At 37.5% G+C, this 23,633-nt stretch overlaps 1 protein-coding gene across 1 annotated transcript in view; it reads right to left on the bottom strand.

Moving 5' to 3' along the window:
• LOC122813244 (doublesex- and mab-3-related transcription factor 2-like) overlaps nt 1-21,830 on the bottom strand; it is a 38,589-nt gene extending 16,759 nt beyond the window's left edge. The window contains exons 1-2 of the mRNA XM_044085457.1: nt 21,092-21,830; nt 18,362-18,467 (exon numbers count right to left, since the gene is read on the bottom strand). Coding sequence (XP_043941392.1) covers nt 18,362-18,467; nt 21,092-21,466 — 481 coding nt within the window. The 5' untranslated portion in view covers nt 21,467-21,830. The remainder of the gene's footprint in view (nt 1-18,361; nt 18,468-21,091) is intronic.
• Nucleotides 21,831-23,633: the final 1,803 nt, after the last annotated feature.

The raw sequence follows: 23,633 nt of genomic DNA, 5'->3' as shown, positions 1-23,633 counted from the left end.
CATATTGTATTGAAAATGATTATCTAAACAAATGTATTCAAAGGGAAATAGTACCGAAAGGACCACGGTTGTACAAATTTCCCAATAATGTAACAAGAGATTCAGAAATATATAATGAATTGATTGAATTATTTAATAAATGTGGTCTTGACATGCTTAGACTTATGATAAGGGACATTAAATGTCAAAAAATGTAGTGACCTGATTAATAGAAAAATGAATAAACTACAAAGAGATATAAAAGATTATAAAAACAAAACAAGTTACCCTAAGCCTCATTATAGTAATTATAATAAACCCAGCTATGAACCATCTAGGGTTGAAAATGAATTGAATGATATACCCCCACATGATGAAATACACAATTATGATAGAGACTACCCCGTCTTCATAGATCAGAGAGATTGTTGAATAGAAATAATACACATGAAACAAATTTTCAGAGGAACGGGGGGAGAATGGGGAGATTTTAAAGAATCACCACCCAGACCCCCCCCCCCCGTTAACAACACAGATGTTTTAGTGGAAGGAAACAAGTATACCTTTAATATTTTCACCATATATAATTTTAGTAATGTAGAAATCAAAAAGGAACATTTTTTATTATTTTCAAAAGGTTTTAAATTTATTCCTTACAAAAAAGGAGATGTCACTAGAAGCTTATTAGATATCAAACTTTTTCTGAGGAAAGTTAATTTAAATATTTTGTTTTCTGATAACCAAGACAAAGATGGGGGAGAGTTAAGGAGGAAAAGTATTTTCAACCCTCCAATACATCCCCAACTGAAAAATCTGGAAAAGGTATTAGAAATGGAAATAAGAAGAGAATGCAAAAAAATGGGTTTTAAAGACAACATAAGCAAGGAAGAAAAACAAATTCTTTATGAAATAAAAAGAGACTCCAACCTTAGAGTTATGAAACCAGATAAAGGGGGTGGTGTAGTATTTATGGATAATATATTATATGAGAGCAAAATGCATACCCTTTTATGGGATGACAATAGATATACTAACATTTCTCTTAATGAGACTAATATAGCATATAACAAAGTAGACATTAGTATTAACAAAATGTTTTATGAGGGATTAATTGACCAAGGAACTTATAAATATTTGAAGGTAGACAAACCAAAAATACCTACAATATTTGGTATACCCAAAATACACAAATGTGAAAGAGACCCCCCCATTTAGACCAATTGTGTCAGCAGAAGGGTCTAAAACATATCCTTTGGCAAAATACATAGATAACAAACTCAAAAAACTTTGGACAACTAAAAAACAGTATTAAGGGATTCCTGGGACCTGTTAAAAGAAGTCTCAGATGAATTAAGACATGATAACCTGTTATTTGTTACTATAGATATTATCGACGTATTTTCTTCAATACCATATAAAGAAGGGATGGAAATGCTAGAAGAAATTATATATGAAGATAACACCTTAACACAAAATGAAAAATTAGTTAGTATTTGGTTGATGGATCTAATTTTAAAGAACAATTTCCTGTTTTTTAATGGGGAATTCTATCAACAAACACAAGGGGTAGCCATGGGAGCTGCCTGTGCCCCTACCTACGCTAATCTGGTTTTTATCAAATGGGAAGAGAAATACATTTTTAATTCCGAATTCAACAATTGTTGGACATTATACCATAGATTCCTTGATGATATAGCAATTTTTTGGACAGCTGGAATAGACAAGTTGAATGATTTTATGGTATATATTAACCACACAACTATTTTTTTAAAATTTACACATAAAACTTCAGATTATAATTTAATTTATTTAGATATAGAAATTTATAAGAAAGACTTGCATTTTGAAAGTAGAGTATTCAGGAAACCTACATTCTGTAACTCCTTCTTACATTATGAAAGTGCTCATCCAAAACACTGTAAGAAAAGGACAATTTGTAAGAGGGAGCAGAATGACTAGTCTTAATCAAGATTTTATTATTGAATGTGATTTATTACAAAACATGTTTTTAGAAAGAGGGTACCCATTTGATTTTGTAAACCAGATAAGAAAAGAAGTGGAGGAGGGGAGGTTAACTAAATTCCAACCCATCATAAATAATAAAGGGAAACCCCTTAAATTTAACAAAGAGATAAATAGTGAAAATTATGTACAAACTTTAATCTTGGAATATAATGGTATTAACTCTGTAAAAAAGTTATTTTTAAAAGAGTGGCAAACTTTTATGGCCATCACTGATTTAGATATTTTAAAGACGATACCACAGAAAATTACGTACAAAAATTCAATTAATATGAAAGGCATACTGGAAAATAAGCAGGGTGGACCACAAAACAAAGGAAGAAAAGGTACCTTTAAATGTGGCCAATGCAAACAATGCCCTTATATCCTTAATACAGAAAAACATTACCTGGTAAGTAGAATAAGATGGGTTTATAGTACAGAATATTATAACTGTGACACCAGAGGAATAATTAATCTAGCAGTGTGTAAAAAATGTGGTTCTTTCTATATTGGAAAAACTGAAAGAATGCTTAAAAGAAGGATATATGAGCATATATACAAAATTTCAGTTAATAAAGAAACTTATGCACTTTTTAAGCATTCTAAAAATTGCCCAGAAGCTACTTATGGATGTATGGTTTTAGAACAAATCAAAACCAATATTAGAGGTGGTCCCTGGGAGGATACGATAGAATTTAGAGAATTATGGTGGCAGGTACCCCTACAAGCAGACCACCCCCCCTGGTTTAAATGATTTTATTTCTATTAAACCCCTATTAAAATTAAGGTCTGCCAAATTATAAGGATGAAATAGGCATTACCTAGAGTGGCCACAAGATGGCAGTAACTAACTTGTAAATTACAGTGCTGGGTTTAGAATGAATTTAATTATTTTTTTATATATTTTATATATATATTAAATTAATTATTTTTTAAAAAACGAAATGTTTACAATTTGTGAAATTAAGAATAGGGTACTTTTATAGTTTTTAATGTAATTTATAATGGTTATACATTTTGTGGAATGTTCTTTTTATGACAACTACAAATGAGAACTTGGTTTTAAGTGTTTTTATTTATTCAAAGGCTAGCTTTATTATACGTTGATTAATTGATTACGTAATTAATAACACTATATATAAAGGTCACTAACAGATTTGTCATTCATCTGATGAAGTCTATAGTACAAGACGAAAACGCTTGTGGATAATAATTGGCGTTCATGTTTTTGTTGAAATAGTGTGTTTTTGTGTTTTTGGACTTGGAATAAAATTGGTATGATCTAAACCGGAATTCCCTATCTGCACATTTTGGATTTATCCATCTGAAACTCACCAAAAGAATGGCATTGTGGGCAGCAGTGCAGACTCTACATAGTGCCCTATAGGGGAAAGAGCTGTATAAACTAACCACTTTAGGCATCTACTGTGATGCATAGTACCCTCATGATCACAGACTGCATGCTGTGGCAGGGCTAGCCACTCAACAGTGTAAAATATGGCTCAGGTGATTTGGTCTTGTTCACTAATGTTGCCACGTAGGTATGGAGATTTGCCAGTGATAAGTGGGTGGAGGACGTAGCATACTCTGACCTACTCCAGGGACCCATGTTAATGGTGTGAGGGATGCATGTGCCCCTGTTGGCACCACAAAGCCCAGAAGCCTTGGGTCAATAAGCTACTGGCCGGCCTGTGTCCAATCACTCAGCTTGGGTTATCTGGGATAGTACTGTTGAGCGAAAGCTGGACGTAAAAATCAATCAACCTGCTAAACATGAACTAAGAATTGCTACACTCAATGTATGTTCACTGACAGGACACAGCTTGGAAGTAGATGACATGATGGTAAGGAGGAGGCTGGACAACCTATGTATCCAGTAAACATGATGGAAGGGCAGTGCAGCAAAGCCACTTCACCTGGGATCCAGAGTCTACTACTAAGGAGGAGGACATGCTAGAAATCTTGTGAGAATTGTGGTGTGAGAGAGGCTTGAGAAGACAAGAAGGGATATCATCAGAATTAGTGACAGACTCATGGCAATTAGGCTCCACCCTAATGATAGGGCAGTATTCATAATCTCAGCCTATGCACCACAGCAGTGCTGTGATAGTGAGGAGAAGAGTGCATTCGGACAGCAGTTACAGGACCTACTAGATAAAGCAGGACAACACAAATTAGTGACTTAAATGCACATATCCAAACAGACAGAACAGGATATGAGGACTGCCTGGGTCCACATGGATAGGCAACGAGAATAAAGAAGGAGAGACCATTCTAGACTTCTGTCTGGCAAATGATTTGATAGTAGCCAACACAAGGTTCAGAAATAGAGACAGTCACAAGATTACATATAAGAGTGGCCAACATGCAACTCAGGTAGACTTCCTCCTAGTAAGGAAAGGGCACTGGGGTAGAATCAGCAAATGCAAACTCATTCCTAATGAAACAGTTAGCCCACAGCACAAACCACTGGTTGCCACAATCAACTGTGAGCAGTGGTCAGAGAATGATCTAAGGTCAACAAAGAGTATTCTGAAGACCTGAAAGTTGACTGGAAAGAAAGCACAACAGATCAAGGAATTACTCAGGGTTCCAGCACCTAAAGATGGTGTTGAAGAAGAATGGCATTGCCTCAAAACAGCATGTGCAAGGACTACAGAACAGATATGTTGCCAAGCCAAGTATGGAAATAAGCTACATAAGGAAAGCTGTTGGTGGAATGCAGAAGTCCAGAAAGGAGTGCAGGAAAAAGCGGGAGACAGAAAAGATGGACCAGGCCAGGAAGGAATACTGGTAGGCTAACAAAGAGGCTAAGAAAGCAATTGCAATAGCAAAGAACAAGCCATCAGAGGCAGTCTACCAGCTTTTGGAAAGTAAGTCAGTAGATCCTTTTATCCATCCATCCTCAACCCTTTTTTCCCCATTTTGCACATGGGGTCGGGATGTCACTTTCAACAGTGATGATCATCTTGAGCCAAGGTTTACACCACCAGGTGGCTGGCACAAAGAAACTATATCAAGTTGCGAGACAAAGACAAAAAGATAAAGGAGATAGTCAGACACCCTTCTTAACAAATGCTAGCAACAACCTGCTTACCAGTCCATAGAACATGAAAGGCAGATAGAAAGAGTATTTTCAGCAGCTTCTGAAAGAAGAAAACCCACATAAGTTTTACTGCCCCAGACACAACCTACGATGAAAGAACAGGAGGAGCCCAACACAGAAGAAGTAAGAAAAGCACTAGGGAACATGAAATCAGGGAAAGCAGCAGACTCAGATGAGGTCATAGCAGATATGATAAAGATGCTGGGTAAGAGAGGGGAGAAATGGCTCCTGAGGGTACTCACAGCAGTATGGAGAGAAAGGCATATCCCAGATGACTGCAGAATAAGCACACAAGTGCCGGTGTTCAAGAACAAAGGGGACATTCACAACTATGGGCAATACAGAGGTATCAAACTCCTGTCACACTGCATGAAAGCTCTGTAGAACATGGTTGATAAGTGAATAAGTGGAGTAGCAGAAAGTAAGATGGGAGATGAACATTCCAACCCATCATAAATAATAAAGGGAAACCCCTTAAATTTAACAAAGAGATAAATAGTGAAAATTATGTACAAACTTTAATCTTGGAATATAATGGTATTAACTCTGTAAAAAAGTTATTTTTAAAAGAGTGGCAAACTTTTATGGCCATCACTGATTTAGATATTTTAAAGACGATACCACAGAAAATTACGTACAAAAATTCAATTAATATGAAAGGTATACTGGAAAATATGCAGGGTGGACCACAAAACAAAGGAAGAAAAGGTACCTTTAAATGTGGCCGATGCAAACAATGCCCTTATATCCTTAATACAGACAAACATTACCTGGTAAGTAGAAGAAGATGGGTTTATAGTACAGAATGTTATAACTGTGACACCAGAGGAATAATTTATCTAGCAGTGTGTAAAAAATGTGGTTCTTTCTAAATTGGAAAAACTGAAAGAATGCTTAAAAGAAGGATATATGAGCATATATACGAAATTTCAATTAATAAAGAAACTTGTGCACTTTTTAAGCATTCTAAAAATTGCCCAGAAGCTACTTATGGATGTATGGTTTTAGAACAAATCAAAACCAATATTAGAGGTGGTCCCTGGGAGGATACGATAGAATTTAGAGAATTATGGTGGCAGGTATCCCTACAAGCAGACCACACCCCCTGGTTTAAATGATTTTATTTCTATTAAAACCCTATTAAAATTAAGGTCTGCCAAATTATAAGGATGAAATAGGCATTACCTAGAGTGGCCACAAGATGGCAGTAACTAACTTGTAAATTACAGTGCTGGGTTTAGAATGAATTTAATTATTTTTTATATATTTTATATATATATTAAATCAATTATTTTTTAAAAAACGAAATGTTTACAATTTGTGAAATTAAGAATAGGGTACTTTCATAGTTTTTAATGTAATTTATAATGGTTATACATTTTGTGGAATGTTCTTTTTATGACAACTACAAATGAGAACTTGGTTTTAAGTGTTTTTATTTATTCAAAGGCTAGCTTTATTATACGTTGATTAATTGATTACGTAATTAATAACACTATATATAAAGGTCACTAACAGATTTGTCATTCATCTGATGAAGTCTATAGTACAAGACGAAAACGCTTGTGGATAATAATTGGCGTTCATGTTTTTGTTGAAATAGTGTGTTTTTGTGTTTTTGGACTTGGAATAAAATTGGTATGATCTAAACCGGAATTCCCTATCTGCACTTTTTGGATTTATCCATCTGAAACTCACCAAAAGAATGGCATTGTGGGCAGCAGTGCAGACTCTACATAGTTCCCTATAGGGGAAAGAGCTGTATAAACTAACCACTTTAGGCATTTATTGTGAAGCATAGTACCCTCATGATCACAGACTGCATGCTGTGGCAGGGCTAGCCACTCAACAGTGTAAAATATGGCCCAGGTGATTTGGTCTTGTTCACTAATGTTGCCACGTGGGTATGGAGATTTGCCAGTGATAAGTGGGTGGAGGACAAAGCATACTCTGACCTACTCCAGGGACCCATGTTAATGGTGTGAGGGATGCATGTGCCCCTGTTGGCACCACAAAGCCCAGAAGCCTTGGGTCAATAAGCTACTGGCCGGCCTGTGTCCAATCACCCAGCTTGGGTTATCTGGGATAGTACTGTTGAGCGAAAGCTGGACGTAAAAATCAATCAACCTGCTAAACATGAACTAAGAATTGCTACACTCAATGTATGTTCACTGACAGGACACAGCTTGGAAGTAGATGACATGATGGTAAGGAGGAGGCTGGACAACCTATGTATCCAGTAAACATGATGGAAGGGCAGTGCAGCAAAGCCACTTCACCTGGGATCCGGAGTCTACTACTGAGGAGGAGGACATGCTAGAAATCTTGTGAGAATTGTGGTGTGAGAGAGGCTTGAGAAGACAAGAAGGGATATCATCAGAATTAGTGACAGACTCATGGCAATTAGGCTCCACCCTAATGATAGGGCAGTATTCATAATCTCAGCCTATGCACCACAGCAGTGCTGTGATAGTGAGGAGAAGAGTGCATTCGGACAGCAGTTACAGGACCTACTAGATAAAGCAGGACAACACAAATTAGTGACTTAAATGCACATATCCAAACAGACAGAACAGGATATGAGGACTGCCTGGGTCCACATGGATAGGCAACGAGAATAAAGAAGGAGAGACCATTCTAGACTTCTGTCTGGCAAATGATTTGATAGTAGCCAACACAAGGTTCAGAAATAGAGACAGTCACAAGATCACATACAAGAGTGGCCAACATGCAACTCAGGTAGACTTCCTCCTAGTAAGGAAAGGGCACTGGGGTAGAATCAGCAAATGCAAACTCATTCCCAATGAAACAGTTAGCCCACAGCACAAACCACTGGTTGCCACAATCAACTGTGAGCAGTGGTCAGAGAATGATCTAAGGTCAACAAAGAGTAGTCTGAAGACCTGAAAGTTGACTGGAAAGAAAGCACAACAGATCAAGGAATTACTCAGGGTTCCAGCACCTAAAGATGGTGTTGAAGAAGAATGGCATTGCCTCAAAACAGCATGTGCAAGGACTACAGAACAGATATGTTGCCAAGCCAAGTATGGAAATAAGCTACATAAGGAAAGCTGTTGGTGGAATGCAGAAGTCCATAAAGGAGTGCAGGAAAAAGCGGGAGACAGAAAAGATGGACCAGGCCAGGAAGGAATACTGGTAGGCTAACAAAGAAGCTAAGAAAGCAATTGCAATAGCAAAGAACAAGCCATCAGAGGCAGTCTACCAGCTTTTGGAAAGTAAGTCAGTAGATCCTTTTATCCATCCATCCTCAACCCTTTTTTCCCCATTTTGCACATGGGGTCGGGATGTCACTTTCAACAGTGATGATCATCTTGAGCCAAGGTTTACACCACCAGGTGGCTGGCACAAAGAAACTATATCAAGTTGCGAGACAAAGACAAAAAGATAAAGGAGATAGTCAGACACCCTTCTTAACAAATGCTAGCAACAACCTGCTTACCAGTCCATAGAACATGAAAGGCAGATAGAAAGAGTATTTTCAGCAGCTTCTGAAAGAAGAAAACCCACATAAGTTTTACTGCCCCAGACACAACCTACGATGAAAGAACAGGAGGAGCCCAACACAGAAGAAGTAAGAAAAGCACTAGGGAACATGAAATCAGGGAAAGCAGCAGACTCAGATGAGGTCATAGCAGATATGATAAAGATGCTGGGTAAGAGAGGGGAGAAATGGCTCCTGAGGGTACTCACAGCAGTATGGAGAGAAAGGCATATCCCAGATGACTGCAGAATAAGCACACAAGTGCCGGTGTTCAAGAACAAAGGGGACATTCACAACTATGGGCAATACAGAGGTATCGAACTCCTGTCACACTGCATGAAAGCTCTGTAGAACATGGTTGATAAGTGAATAAGTGGAGTAGCAGAAAGTAAGATGGGAGATGAACAGTTCGGATTCAGTTAAGGATGCGGCACAGCTCTCCCAATATTTCCAGTGAGAGATATAATTGTGTGACGCCCCACCATTGGACCAGTAACCAAGGAGCCTCAATACTCACCACTGGCACCAGTGGGAGACATACATTGGGAGGATGACAAGTACACACATCGTATTTGCAGATGCAGCTCTCTGCATCAAGTGCCATTTCTCTTAAAAGCACACAGCGATCACAGTCAGTCTGGGGCTGGTTTCTCCTTCTTTCTCCAGATCCCCAATAAGACTCCCCACTGGCACAGCTATACAGTTAAGTCCTTAGCCAGGTTTCAAAGCCAAGCCATCCAACACTCTCTCTCTCTCTCTCTCTGTCCAACCAGTGCTTCGAGTCCCTGCCCAAGTAGCTGACACACACACTCTTGAAGATTTGTTTCACACACACACACACACACACACACACACACACACACACACACACACCTGGGAAAGGCTGCCACAGGTTTACTAGCTATGCCCCCTTCTGCCCAGATTATAAGGTAGTTATCATTGCCACCTGAACCCCTTTATCAGCTACTTTAACAAAGAGTGTCCAATCTTACTGTGTAATGTTACTATCAATACAAATGATAGTTTGACCAAGAGCAAGGCTATTAGGAGTGGCTCACACAGTGTCACCAAATAAATATGCAAGTACTCTCAGAGCTTAAATATCTCTAGACAGATCAGCCACAATGAAAGATTTAAATATATATAATAATAAATATTAAAAGAACAGGAAAATATTCAGTATATATTTACAGTGCCAGCAGAGTTTACAATCAGAGGAAATATTTAAAACAACATTGCAGGACAGTCTCATACAAAATAAAGAAAAATATCTAAGCTAAGCTTTGCTATATTCCTGACTATATCTAAGAGAATTACTATACCCTTGTACACTTAATTAGAGCAGCAAGGCAGATGTGGTGAATAGATCATCTAGCTGATGCTGTCAGGTCAAAGACAGAATACAGAATGCAATCTCTCTCTCTCTCAGAGACTTCTTAAATTAATATATCAAATATTACTGTTGAGATAGCTTGCTGAATGACATAATTTCTTGTCATCTGACTCTGTCCCAGGTAAAAACCCCACTGCTGAAAGCTAGCATTATTTAGCATCCACCTGTGAAAATACATAGACAAGGGCTTTTCCTCAGATATATGCAAATCTTGAAAGTCATAAAACAATAAAACACTTCCAAGACAATGCAGAAAACTTCCGTAGTACAGACATTATGTCTCCTGCTGCACTGAAACTGAAATATAACATATTCTTATTCCATGGCCATAAAGCAATTTAATTTCAGCTATTGTTTTGAAGTTTTGCAAGTTAACCTTTGTATTCCAGTTTCCCTGTTAAAATATATACATTTAAACAGTTACAATACTGTATGTACATTTCTATTCTATTCCAGTAGAATATACTGTGGAAACATTTCAAACAGCACTTTGTAAAATACCTCTTCAGCACACATCTGTGCAAACCACTCTAATACATTTGTAACACAAACATCTTATATGAATCATGTTGATATTCACAAATGACAAATAATTATTCACAAAATTCCAGACAGCTGTGCTGAGAGTATCTTCCTTTGTCACAAGTTGAAATTAAGCTAGAGATGAGGAAAGAGTCCAACTGGGCATTCCTAGACTTGGAGAAAGCATATGACAAGGTCCCAAGAAAGCAGGTCTGGGCATGCTTACAGTGGTTCAAAGTCCCAGAAACATTAGTGCAGGCTATGTACGATGACTTAGTAACTCAAGTACAAACAGTGTTCAGTCTCACGGAGGGTTTCTCAATGGTAGTGGGTGTGCACCAGGGTTCATTTGCATTTGTTATGATTTTATTGAAGCAATAAAATATTTTTATATTTTATGTTCTGTTTCACCGCTTCCGTGGTATTTTTTTATTTTTTAGTCAGTTATTTGTTGTTGAAAGTTTCTTGTGGTTCATTTCTGAGATAACTGTTGTTCATACTGGTGATGGACTACATTAGCAAACAAGTTGGCGGGGACAGATCAACAAAATTGCTGAATGCAAATGATGTGGCATTACAGGTAGACTCTCAGCAAGAACATCAGCAAAGGATAGGGGGATGGAATGTAAAACTGAAGACACATGGAGTGAAACTAAGCACAGACAAGATGGTGGTAATGGCAGCAAATGGCGGAGTTCAAAAGAAGCTGAGAATTGAGACAGAAGGGAAAATAGTGTAACAGATTAACAGCTTCAAGTATCTGGGAGTGGTGGTTGAGGAGAAAGGAAATCTGAATGAGGAGGGCAAAGCTCGAATCAGAGGGGCTGCAGCCAACTGGCATAGAGTGTCAGATGTAGTGCATAACAGAAGAATGCCAAAGAAGGTGAAAAGTAAGGTGTATAAAACTGTGGTGCGACCAGTACTACTATATGGTACAGAAACCTGGTCAGTAAAGGCAAAGAAAATGAGAAAGCCAGAGGTGATGGAAATGAAGTGCCTGAGAAGGGTGGTAGGATGCACACTGTGGGACAGATGAAGAAATGAGGACATAAGAGAATAAGCCAAAGTATCTCTAATTGCAGAAAAAGGACAAATAGACCTGATTACAATGGTTCAGGCACATGTGCAGAAAAGCAGAAGACAATCTGGTGAAGAGGATTTGGGACAGAAAGGAGGAAGACCAGAAAAAACAAGGGCATCCAGCAAAGTGGTGGATGGATTGTGTACAAGGAGACCTGTAACAGTCAGGCATGAGTACCAAAGAAGGCAGGAGAGCAGCATTGAATAGAGAAAGATTGTAACAGGTGACACAACACCCTGACCCCATGTAGGGAATTGGAAAAAGGGCTTGATTATGATGATGATGATTTTTGTTTCCTTAGAGAGCCTGCCCAGGATGTGGAAGCATAAGCCACTTATAAGCAGGCACTGTAAACTTTTTTACCAAACAAGAGAAGATCATCATAGTACAATACTCCTATGACTCCACTCTAACATGTGCTGCTAGGGCACTGCCTACGCTGCAAACTCTCATTCAGAAATCATTCTCCTCTATAGAAGCTTGGCTCAACAACTTAAAAATTCTGCTGAATCCAAAAACAAACTAAATTGCTACTGTTCACCCCTATCTTGCTCCCCTCCCACAAAACTATTTTTATTTAATTGCCATCCAACAAGGCTAACATAGAGTTGGTATCCCACCCCACATTACTAGGTGTGATTATAGATCACCACCTCAAATTTGATCTCTACTTTCAGCAAGTCATAAAATGACACACCAAAAGCTAGTCTGCTTCTATACAGTAAAATAATACCTTACCGACTCTGCTAGACAAAACAGTCACTTATTTTCTACTCCCCTACCTATTATATGCCTCTCCTTTCTTAATCAATCTCAACTCCTATCAGCCAAACTACAGCAATGCTACAATAAAGTAGCCAAATTCACAACCAACAAATAATATAGAGCACATCACTGCCTTTCTCTAAAACAACTAAATTGTCTCAAACTAAATAATTCTTTGTTGTACTCACAATTAATTATAACATCCCTGAAAAATTCCCATCTCTTCACTCCTTCATTCAACTTTACACTACTAAAAGACCTTTATACTCCACTGACAAATCATTACTCTCCATAACTAAATCTAGAAACAATGTAAGATACTCCTTGTATTCACACTGTGTTCCTAACAGCTAAAGTACCACCCCACTCCACTTAAGAACAGTCTGCAACCTGAAAGTCTTCAAATGCCAACTGAAGCAACACCTGATGTATAACTTTTTCTGCACCTGCACCACCCCTGGTTAAATTGATACTAATATAGCTGCATGAATTGGTGCCATAACTCTGCTGCACAAAACTTAATATAGTATTATCACAACTATAACCTCCTCCATCATCTCATCTCCTTTACCTTCATTGTGCCTCCTTCCTTTCTTTGGGCTGCTCTAACTCTTTATCTTAAAAAAATATGTATATACAAACCATGTAACTGCTATTTTTAATTAAATGTGTTTGTAAATGATTTCAAGGATGTCAGAATAATGGAACTGTTGTTCATGAATGAAACTTGACTGTAAATGATGATATACAATGTAAATGATGTCTATGATGTCTGCATAATGCAGCTTTTTCCCCAGACCTCCGCTGAAAAACAGCACTACTCAGTTGGTCTGTCCCAGTAACAAAATGCCAATACATAATGAAATAAACAAAAAAACACTACTCCAATTATAAATGTGTGCCCATGTGTGACATCATATCAGAGGGAGAAGAAGCCCTAATATACCCCACCCTATATTAACACCAGATATTGAGATTCTATAATATTCGATATTAGCTAACATCATTGCTTATTCTATGGGTAATGTGACATTGCAGAGCCTGCCATGTAAACAAGTCCATGAAATGGTAGTACCAGTACTGACATACAGATGGAGCTGCATGTCCCCATCATTATCCAGCATCAGAGAATCACTGATATTTTGGATGTGAGAATGCACAACTGAAAAGTCTGTCATGCATGCATTCCCATCTTTGAAAACACCAAGGATGGCATGCTATGGATCTGCAGTAGGAAAGCACACAGTATTTGAACATTTGAGTCATCCATTCTGCAAGACTGGAACAACTTGGAAAACACACAAATGCACATGTGGGCAGTCCTCATACAACACCCCTTTTGACTACCCTGATCTTGAAGTACATCCCCACCTGTATGGTAGACCTGGTACTGCAGGCAGTGTAGCTTCCAACAATCCACTTGCCTACAGTAGCTTGTCCCTCATTCATACACTCTGAAATCAGGAAAAAGATAAACGTGCTTTCCTAATGGGAGAGACATTCTCAACTGTGCTTAGGGGTGCTTAATAAAAGTTTGGTAAGGACATCCTCAGTGCTGTTACAATTGAGTCTTGCACAAGGGAATGACACAACAACATACTGGCCAGCAAAAAGTGGCAAAGGATAAAATACCTTTTATAGTCTGACATAGGAAGACAAACTGTTCATTGACCAGAATTGATTTTTGCATAGAATACTAAACATGCTGCCAGTTTTGGCTTGTTTATAAAGGTGTATACATTCATAAAAGTTCAGACAGTATTAGCTAGAGCTATGTTGCACAGCCAAACACCTACAGACATTATCCTGTGCTCAAAATATGTTTAGTGTGAAAAAATCCAGGTTAGCACTGTAGAAGTGCAACTCAGTAGCATCTCTAATAACTAAACAGTTACGCACTGTGCACAGCCCATCTTCAGACCTCACCACTGCAACACACACACACACACACACACACACACACACACACACACACACACACACACACACACACATCCACAAACATACATGTATATACACACATGCATCCACAACTGCCCCCACACACACAACAGCCCATGTACTCATTCACACACACCCCACGCACTCACTCTCATGCATACACACACTCATATATACATATGCATGCACACACACACACACACACACACACACACACACACACACACACATACACACAAACACACATTCATACACACACTTATGCACACAAACACACACTCACTCACTCGCTCATACTTGCACACAAACCACAGATGCACTCTCACTCACTCACTCATACACACACACAAATCACACACACCTTCACTCAAACACACATACGCACACACATTCTCACTCACACACACATACAAACACACACAAACACACATACTCACACACACACACACACACACACACACACACACACACACACAAAACCACATATACTCTCACTCACTCACACACACACACACACACACACACACACACACACACACACACACACGCTCATACACCATACATATGTGCACACATTCATGCACAGATGCACACACACATACCCATACACCACACATATATGCACTCACATATGCGTGCGCGCACACACACACACACACACACACACACACACACACACACACTGCACTAGTTCTTAAAACTCCTATGCAAAAATGCTTCATATCATTTTTTTTAATATGACTACTTTGAAAAAAGGAAGAATATATCTATTACATGCCAGCCTGCATATCTATTGCCTTTATACCCTCAAGCCAGCTAGGATATTCACTTTGTATGTAATATATGTATATTTTGCATTCTGTCATTCATTCATTTTGTATATAATGTCATGTATCTATTGTGTTTACCCCGGGCTCAGACTGAAATAAGTCCAGTGGGATCAGTGCTCTACCCCAGTTAACAAATTTAAAATAAATAAATAAATATAACTCATTACCACTATTCAAGAACCAGTTCTAGGTTTGAAAATACTGCCTAGTGAAAATACATGAATGGTTTCACATGAGGTAATATAATCCTGATATGCATATGGACTTTACCAAGCCCAGCAAATTCATTCACTGAACTAAGTGTATGCCAGTTTCCCATGTTTTGTCAATTAACTTAAAATATCATACTTTTACACACTGGGTGTTTGGCAGTGGTAGGATAAATATTATATTCAGTAATTTGATGCCCCCTAGTTCCTTTCTATATGGTTATCTGATGAATGCCCTATGCCACACATATGTACAGACTAAAATTTTTAGATGCTGCATACATCTGGTGGCAATAAACAGAAAAATGTACTAATCTCTTTGTGGTGTGTAATTTGGTCCCACTGTCTCCTTTGTCTCCATAGTTCTGTACATTTCACTTGTCAGCAGGCACTATACTTTACAAAAATCTTTTAATGGAAAAACATCTCATACCTCATGGATCCCATCATCAGATGTTGTACAACTGTATTCCTTCAGCTGCACTCACTGAATATTATGCTGGTAGCATTAATAAGTGTCTACGCCACTTCATTTCTTTCTATAGCTGGCCTAATACAGATGTGTAAACTTGTCTCTTAGTCCTTGTAATTTATTTAATTACAACTACATTTTAATGGAAAAGGGCCTTCAATGTCTAGTTTGCATTAGTATACAAATAAAAAATAATATTTCCAGAAAACATCAAATGAAGGGAAACAGTGAACAAATGAATGCAGGTTAGTGTCCGAGTACATTATATACCTGAATTGCATGTATTCAGAGATAACAAAGTATAAGAAAGCTCTAACTTCCTTTTGTAAAAAATGCCTTAACATTCTGTAGTAATGAAAACGGATTCTGTGCTGTGTCTCATACATGTTAAGTATAGTATAAAATAAAATCACAGTGATGCTTTAGCATAATATATAATAATTCTGATGTATCTGAAAGGGTCTTTATATCTATTTTTTAGTCATATGGAGTTATCATGTAATAGCATCACCTATAAAACCGAAGTCAAAAGTTTGGTGTGGATGTTGTTTCATAAGCTTAGTACATGCTTAGTACAAAGAAACCCCCACACACAGCCTCAGCCAAGCTATGTTAGCACCAAGAATTTATTAAACCAAGGAATGCAAACCCAGGTTCAGTCATTTCCTGGTACATACACTGGTTCATCCTGAAAACTGAAGAGAGCAAGTCCAGTTTGTACTGGAAGTCAATTGTCTGTGATCCTATCACCAGAATAAATAATCTTAATAATAATGTATGAGATAATAATCTGTGTTTTCTTGAGTGATCACTGGTATATGCAGCAGGTCACAATCACAATCTTTCATACATGTGCACCTGCAGGTACTTATTGTATGTGTGTGTGTGTGTGTGTGTGTGTGTGTGTGTGTGTGTGTATATACCTGCTTACATCAACAACCATCTACTTTGGTATACACTATATCATCCACAAATGGTCGAAACTAAATCAAGAACCTCAGTACATGCAAAACTAAAGGAAAAAAGAAAGAACATTGTTTTTGCAGGGGGCAAGACCCCATGCGGGAAGGTTGCATACACCCCCACATTTCCTGCTAATTATATACACACAGTCTGATATTGCAAAATCCCACTTCCCATTGTATAACATTCCCATACACAAAACAGCCAGCATCCTGTAATGAACCTGTAGTTTGATAAAACAACCCTCCAAAAAATATTGCATTTAACAAACATATGACCAAACACATATATGTCTATATCCGTAAATCTACGTGTTCATATGTGCAATTACTGCATTTTGTTAAAGGTGCTCTTATAGCAACAAAGCTCTTCAAGGCTAATATTCTACAGCAAATTCATGGCATATAAGTAATGTAATCCTCTGCATTACTATATTTTATTAAAGTTTATATTATGTCAACAGAAAGTTACTTATGGCTAATATTCTGCAGCAAATCATGGCATATAAGTAATGTAATCCTCTGCATTACTATATTTTATTAAAGTTTATATTATGTCAACAGAAAGTTACTTATGGCTAATATTCTGCAGCAAATTCATGGCATATAAGTAATGTAATGCTCTGCATTACTATATTTTATTAAAGTTTATATTATGTCAATAGAAAGATACTTATGGCTAATATTCTGCAGCAGATTCATGGCATATAAGTAATGTAATTCTCTGCATTACTATGTTTTATTAAAGTTTATATTATGTCAATAGAAAGTTACTTATGGCTGATATTCTGCAGCAGATTCATGGCATATAATAATGTAATCCTCTGCATTACTATATTTTATTAAAGTTTATATTATGTCAACAGAAAGATACTTATGGCTAATATTCTGCAGCAGATTCATGGCATATAAGTAATGTAATCCTCTGCATTACTATATTTTATTAAAGTTTATATTATGTCAACAGAAAGTTACTTATGGCTAATATTCTGCAGCAGATTCATGGCATATAAGTAATGTAATCCTTTGCATTAATATATTTTATTAAAGTTTATATTATGTCAACAGAAAGTTACTTATGGCAAATATTCTGCAGCAAATGTATGGCATATAAGTAATGTAATCCTCTGCAGTACTATATTTTATTAAAGTTTATATTATGTCAACAGAAAGTTACTTATGGCTAATATTCTGCAGCAAATTCATGGCATATAAGTAATGTAATCCTCTGCATTACTATATTTCATTAAAGTTTATATTATGTCAACAGAAAGTTACTTATGGCTAATATTCTACAGCAAATTCATGGCATATAAGTAATGTGATCCTCTGCATTACTATATTTTATTAAAGTTTATATGTCAACAGAAAGTTACTTGTGGCTAATATTCTGTAGCAAGCACATGGCATACAAGTAAAATACTCCTCTGTATCTGAAAACTGAAATCTGTCAAGTATCCTTCATTAGTGCTGTTGTATCACATAAACCATATTTGCCAAAAATTCCACACCACTGTGTTACAGCTCCTTAAGGCATTTGTCAAAAATGCAATAAAAATATTAATAAAACTCCACAGGCACAAGTTGTTGCTAACCTTCCAGTATACTCTTAGCAAACTGACTTGGAGACTTGGGGTATCGTTGATAAGCTGTCTTGCGAAGTGGGTTGATACACTCCTTACCACTAGTACCTTTCTTAACCTACAGGAAGTAAAGAAACAATTATTTATTTGAATATTAGCAATGCAATATGACATATCTGTTTTATCACATTTCATTTTCAACTAAACTGAACACAACACTTAGAAATGAAGTTTGTACTATGTGTTCCACAAAGTAGTTCAGTACAAAGAAATGTAGGTTCTAAATATACAGTCCTTCTAGCATCCTGCTTCAGTATTGTAATTCCCAGGCTGAATAATGTATTCTTACGCAGAACTATAGGAATGCTTACAATGGCACTCAAATCCAAATGTTTCTTATTTGGGATTAACTATGGATCAACATACAAATTGCATCTATTAAACTTATCCTACATGTGTTTAGAAGTAAATATCAAGGGTCTGACTATATAACAAGATAATATATATTAAGCACCCTTCCTCCATATTAATGAAGAAAGCATATCACACTGTCCTTTAGTATATGCTTACACTTAAACAGATAGGTGACTGTTTTCTTCAAGATCATAAGTAGAGCTGCATATCATTCTACTGCTAAACAGTTTAGTGGCAGCACAAACTCAACAGTTTCACGAAAAAGTGCTCGTAACACAAATGTGACACTTTGCGAAAAAGTAGTAACATGCATAGCTTTCAATATTCCATCTCCAAGGTGTGGGACACTACCTCTCATAATGTGTACCAAATCGGCAAAAAGTGGAACACTTACTAACAATGTCAGCTAGGATAATCACAGGATGTTAGATGGGTTACTTTATATTTGTAAAAAGTTTGTTTGATAAACTAATGTGATTCAGTATTATTTGAAATGGATATCAGTTAAAAAGTATGTTACACTGAATGTGTGACAGACCCTTTCATTATTAAACAATAAGTAAGATGGAGTTTTTCAGATACAAAATGAGGACCATTCCTCATAATAAGGTACACTTCAGAGATATGATAACATATATACATACATAAATAAATACATAAACTACTGCATATAAAATACCCAACATTTATTCACATACATTTGAAGATCCATTCCCATGCCACTGATTTAACTACTAGAAAATAATTAAATGGCTAACACAACTATACCTCTCAGCTGTCCAGATTTTTGCAGAATGCTCACATTTTTGCCTTGTATATCAGGTCTGCTCCTCATAAAACGGTGGGGATTTCTGACAAATCACTTGGGGAATAAGGACTCATTGCTCTCAAACTTCCATCTCCAAATAGGAGGAAAATTATGTCTCATACAGTGGAACAAATGGGCAAAATGTGGAACACCTGCTAATAGCTTCAGCTAGGAAGCCCACAAATGTTTAAAATGTGCTAGTTTATATTTATAAAAGTTCTTTTGATGCATTAATATGATTCAGTACTATTTGCTGTGGATATCAGCTAAAACAATTCCTAACACTAAACGAGTGACAGACCCTTTCAATGTGGCACTCTGAGAAACGTGGGTGTTTTAAGACCCAAAATGAGTAAGGCTTCTCGTAATGAGATATACTTGAGAGACATGCATCTGAGTTTCTGTCCTGATATCTTTCAGAAAATATATGCTAATGCAAAACATATTATTCTAGAAATGTCTACATTTATAAGAAAAAATAATTAAAAATATGTCTCTGATTTTTGGCATTTGTCCTCCCCATTATTTCTAGCTTTGTCCAGATTTCTTGGGCCTAGAGGTTGAGATGTATATTTACTGATGCTGCACATAATGGAGTTCAGCAATAAGAAATAAGAATGCATTACACAGATACCTATTGGTTATACCGGTGAAAGAAATCATCATATTATACTACTGGACTACTTCACGTTTTTATCAAAACAGCAGTTCGATATACTCTGATAGTAAATCACCTCCTATTAACTAAATAACGAGTACAAAATCATGCTTTCCTACGCTACACTTTTTTTCTTATTTGTATGCCTTCGGTGTAGTTTATTGTGTAAATACAGTTTTAAATAATCTACTGTATATTGTTTTGCACTAGTTAGTTACACCTTTAACGGCGTTCAACTTCAAGCTGCAGTTTATACGGCCATGTTTATGAGGAATGATATAACGGTTTATAGTTTATAGATAGATTAGTACTAGGCTAACTGCCCTTGTGGGCCAATTTTTAAACCTAGCCAAATGCACCCTGTGAGAATCAAACCCTGTACCTTGTGTCTGTAAGGCAAACACCTTAACCATTATGCCAACCTCCCTCATAACCGTGCATGTTTTCACACACAATGCCCAGATTTTTGCCTCATATTTTGGTCTGCTCACCACAGATGCTTGACTTTAAAAAAAAAACATTCAGGTCTAAAGCCACTAAACAATGAAGGGTATTTGAGTTTCAGACTTCATATTTTTCAGAAAATGTCTTTTAATGCAAAACGTATTACTCTACCAACTTTCTTAAGTTTATAAGAGCAATATTTAAAAACTGTCCCTGATTTTGTGCTTTTGTTTCTCGGTAAATTTGGCTTTCTCTAAAATTATTTCACTAAAAGGTTGACAGGTATGTTTACCCTGACGCTAGGTGTTTAGGTTAGTTTGCTGTAAGATCACAGCATGTACTTTTCTCCGTAACTCGCGCAGCAGTATAAATCCCCCAAAAAAGTGACCACCACTGGATTATTAAGCCTTATACGCACCTCACTGGCCTGCTGTCTCCTCAGTGCCACCTGCGCAGCCATCACTCTCTGCCTCTCGACCACTAACAGACAATTGGCACACCGGCAGTCCCTCCACCGGCAGAACCGCTTATGGCCCTTTAGCCCGGAGACAACGCCGTGATTGCGGCAGCGCGCGCACTTAGGACTGCGCACCTGCAGCACCGTACGTTGTTCCTGGATACCCTGCGGCGCTTCTGCGGAGTCTGATCTCACCAGGCTTTCGCCATCACTACTAACTTTTTCATCAAGAGTTTCCACATCGATCTCTTCTTCTTCGGCAACAAGATCCTCAGTTTTTATGTTGTCTAGTTTTCCGGAGCAGGGATGGACTGGTTCAGGAGGACGAGATCCCATTTGGACAGTTAGGTAATAGCATGCGCCAGTACCTCCTCAGGTTGTCTAATGGCTTCAGTGTTATTCTGGGAAATCTTAATTTACAAGTGCTGAAAACTAATAACTCATTTTGTAATACTGCCCACAATCCATTTATATATAGAATTGTGCAAACACATCGTGAAACTGTCACCTTATCCAATCACAACTTCTTTAAAGGATTATCAATCGATCTAATTGAAATTATAAAGCATTCCTCTACCTTAACTACTGGCTATCACTGCTGTAAACGGACTCTGTTCACACAAGAACCTGAACTGCAGCCTAATACCAACCCTTAAAAACTTCATACGATTATTTAAGCCTTTCAAAAAAAAAAATCATGCTTTACTAATACTAGAGCTGGTACAAGGTTTCCACTTTACATGGTGAAATTAGCATGCCACCGCCCACTTTGTAGACGTCATTGCATCTCGATTCACCTTCGTTTACCAGCTGTTTTCCCCGAAACTCCCACTCTTAGTCTCAGGCTACAAAATACAAAGGTACACGTCGGTGAAACTTAGATCACAGCCGGTGAAACTTAGATCGCAGCAAACGTATAAACCTTTCAAATCTCCAAGTGTAGTACCTCGCAGGATGCGCAGTAGCAAATCCCTCCCCAAACACGCCTCCAGCCACACGGACCCCACACCCACATGAATATTCACATTGCTCCTACCGTGGCAAGACGCATACCTCTCAAGTGTACCTCATTACGAGGAACGTACCTCATTTGGGGTCTTAAAAAGTTCATGTTCCTCGAAGTTCCTCAAAGTTCCACATTGAAAGAGTCTTGTCACACATTCAGTGTTAGGAATTTTTAAGTGAAATCCATCCATGGTCAATAGAAATTAATCATATTAATTCATTAAAGGATCTTCTTTATAAGTAAAACCAGCATATTTTAACCATGCTATGACCTTCCTAGTTGAAGTTATTAGTTAGCCATTAGTATGTGTTCCACATTTTGCCCATTTGTTCCACATTATGAAGGTGAGTGTTCCTCATTTTGGAGATGGAAGGTTGAGAGCTATGTGGCAAGGTACCATTTTGAATATTCAAAGCATACCAAGGCACACGAATATTTAGTCGTTTAGTTGAATCACCTTTAAATACTGCTTATTTAAGTCAGAAAAGCTATTCTAATTCACACAGTTTAAGCTAATCTCCAAAGTAAGTGTATATGCTATTTAAATATGGCTTGCATATTGTCATTGATTTCAGAATATTTGACATGAAGTTAGTGAGGTTTATCGTAATTAATCTGTTTTAACCTATATGAAGGCTGTGCAGACTAGTTTGAACTTTGAGAATTTTAACTTCATTACAGGATGCAGTGAAAGGACTGGCAATTTATAGTGGGATAGGAGGACTGACCTCATCCATGTATGTGGATCCATGGAGGTGAAACAGAGGTATTCACCCCATACTTTTAGAAGTCAAAGTCAGATAAAAGTGCTCAGGACCTTCTTTCACCCGCAAAATATTGCATTACATTTAAATTGAGTACTCGTATGTCAAAGCATTTTAAGTTAGAAACCAGGTTGGTGTGCTGGTCCAAGGACCCTTTCATTCATGACGCAGGTCAAATTAGCAGTTACAGAGTCTAGGTAAATTAACCAGTGCACAAAGCTACTGAAGTTATCTGTGCAACACACAGAAATCAAACAGTTATAATATTAAAGGAAAAACGTTGTATAGGTTAATTGTAAATAAATTGAGCTATTAAAACTTCTGAAGCTGTAACAGCAGGACAGTACCATTTGTATTAAAATAAGACATGATGGCACAGTATACACAATGTGGGAATGTGCATGCCTGTCACTCCGTGAGGAAATTAGCATGCCTGTCACTCAAACTCGATTTTCCCCTGCCAATCAGTTAAGACACACCCAAAGCTGCGGAGAACTAACTGCGAGGTACTACACCTGGAGATTACCAATCTTTCATTCGTAGTTCTCTTCTCAACCTTATTTTGGCGATAGTGTAATGTACTGGCTCACCTTCCGTTCTGCGCAGGAGTGGGCGCGGCTCCGTTGATTGGCGTGAAAAGTTGCTTTTGAAATGAGGCATGATTGACATGCCATTCATATTAGGCAGTGACATCATGCATGCAATACTCCTTCAAGTAAGTTAAGCAAAGTTA

This window comes from Protopterus annectens, chromosome 10.part0, assembly GCF_019279795.1.
Source record: "Protopterus annectens isolate FY-2018-M chromosome 10.part0, PAN1.0, whole genome shotgun sequence".
NCBI classification, from domain to species: Eukaryota; Metazoa; Chordata; order Ceratodontiformes; family Protopteridae; genus Protopterus; species Protopterus annectens.
Note: the sequence above shows the minus strand (reverse complement) of the source record. Positions and strands in the feature narration are given on the sequence as shown.